The 2338-nt window shown below is 40.6% G+C and overlaps 1 protein-coding gene across 1 annotated transcript; it reads right to left on the reverse strand.

Moving 5' to 3' along the window:
• Positions 1-1129: 1129 nt before the first annotated feature.
• Positions 1130-1883, reverse strand: LOC127675565 (protein FAM156A/FAM156B-like). The gene has a single exon (XM_052171629.1). It carries the CDS (start codon positions 1682-1684, stop codon positions 1130-1132), a length of 555 nt encoding a protein of 184 aa, XP_052027589.1. The 5' UTR covers positions 1685-1883.
• Positions 1884-2338: the final 455 nt, after the last annotated feature.

The following is a 2338-nucleotide window of genomic DNA, read 5'->3' on the forward strand; positions in this document are numbered from 1 at the left end:
GTATAACTGTTGATATTTACACTTGGTCATGTGTCCTCTTATTGATATTGACTCTTGATCCACTGTTTGATATTGTCACTTGGTCATGTATTCCAATGTTGATATTCACAATTATTTTTGTATACCTGTCTTGTGATTCTTACTTGGTCATGTATATCCATGATGTTATTCACAATTGATCATGTATACATATATATGTGCATATATATGCATATATGCATGTACACATATACACATATACATATATACATATATTCATATATACATATATACTTATATACATGTATACATATATATATACATATACATATACATATATACATATATACACACATTTATACATATATGCACACACATATTTTATACATATAAGCATATATGCATTTATACATATAGATATATATGCATTTATACATATAGACATATATATGCATATATGCATATATGCATATACACATACATACATGCACACACACATACATATATAAATACATACATATATACATATACACACATATATACATGTATACATATATACATATTTACATACACATATACATAAACACATGTAAACATATATATACCTACACATACACATACATGCATATATACATATATACATATATATATACATGCATACACTATATATACATACAATATATATTTATACTTGAACAATGTATACATGCATACATAGATACATTCATACATATATACATAGATGCATAGATAAGTAGATAAATATTTACCTAGTTTCATAGATACATAGATACATTGATACATACATATATGAGCTCTCTCTTTTGTTTTGTTTTTGTTAAGCTCATTTAACTTTGCATTACAACCTGAGAGAATGCATGGTGTTCTAAATGTCACTATTTGCTCTCTTCTCTAATGTGTGTGTGTGTGTGTTTGTGTGTGTGTGTTGTTCTCCAATCTTCAGAAATTATCCACCCATCAGATCTCAGACACCGAGGAATACCCATTTTAACACTTTTATCAAAGTGCCCTGCACACAAGTATCAAGGTCATCTACACAAAAGAAATAGCATCTGTGGCCAGAAGTCATGGATTGTTCACAGACAACACCAACATGAGGAAACAAAGTAACCAATCTGCATACTCTCACTCAAAACCAATGACCCCTGCAGCTGGTGGCCAGTTTATGTCCACATCCTCTGTTGGCTCCCAGGCTGAGGGTGAGGCCATTGAGGCCCTGCACCAACATTTCCCAGGAGGGAGGGTTGGGGGCTGCGTTCCTCGGCCCACTCATCACAGCAACATTCTGCACGTGGCTCTGGCATTGAAGCTGATTCTGAGCTTTGTTGCCTGAGGGAAAGCCTCTGACATCTCTTTCAAGCAGGTAAGGGGCCATGTGATCCCGGTGCCAGCGTCTCGAGTGCCTCAGGAAGACTTTCTTCCTCTGAGGAAAGCCCTGCTTCTCCCAGTACTGCTGCCACAGAGCCGCCTTCTCCCGGGCCTGCTGCTGGAACAGCCGCTCTGACAGAGGAGCAGGGACACTGGAACTGGGGCTGGGGTTGATACTGAGGATGCTGAGGCCCATGCTTAGCTTTTCTGAAGAGGAAGGCTGAGGGGCTGTTGAGGCCTCTTGGGAGCTCGTCACAGTGGCTATGCGGGAGGGCACAGAAATTGACATTGGATCCCATTTCTGCAGTGGATCCATGGGGGTCTAATCTGAGCTGGGGGGCCACACTGAGCCCTGGTTCCAGGAAGAAAAGTGAAAGTGGAGGCTTGTGGAATAACTAGGCGAGAGCGAGGAGGGATGTGTACAGGCAGGAAAATCCAGACTGTAACAAGAGGTGAGAAGAGAAGAAAGAAAGCTCATGATTATTCATCTCACTTTGTCTGTCCCTCACCTTTAACGTGGGGCCACCTCCCAGGCTTCTTCTGAGGGTTACATGAGAAGATACATGTAGCTAGCTCAGGGCAGTGTACATCAACAGCATCTCTGGCACAACTGCAGTATTCTCTCATCTGACAGCTCATGAGGAAGGTATCATCACAAGGCAAATCACATTGACTCTCATGTGTTCCTCTCCCCCTCCCCCAACTCTCAGAGGCAACTCTACTGCAATGTGTTGACAATGATAGCCATTCTTCATCATGGTGCTCCCATATATTTGCAGGGCAGGATTTTATGAGCTTACAAGGAGTTGTCCTCCAGAAGCTCACCCATCTCTGACTTCTCGCCTTACTGATCATTGGCTCGCATGCTCTCCTAGAATCTCTCAGTTACCTGTGTGAACTCTTCCATGACATGTACAGATCATAAGCAAATCTCCCTCTGTGATAAGAATGGAAGGATACTGACAGATGA

The sequence above is a fragment of the Apodemus sylvaticus genome, chromosome X, assembly GCF_947179515.1.
Source record: "Apodemus sylvaticus chromosome X, mApoSyl1.1, whole genome shotgun sequence".
Lineage (NCBI taxonomy): Eukaryota > Metazoa > Chordata > Mammalia > Rodentia > Muridae > Apodemus > Apodemus sylvaticus.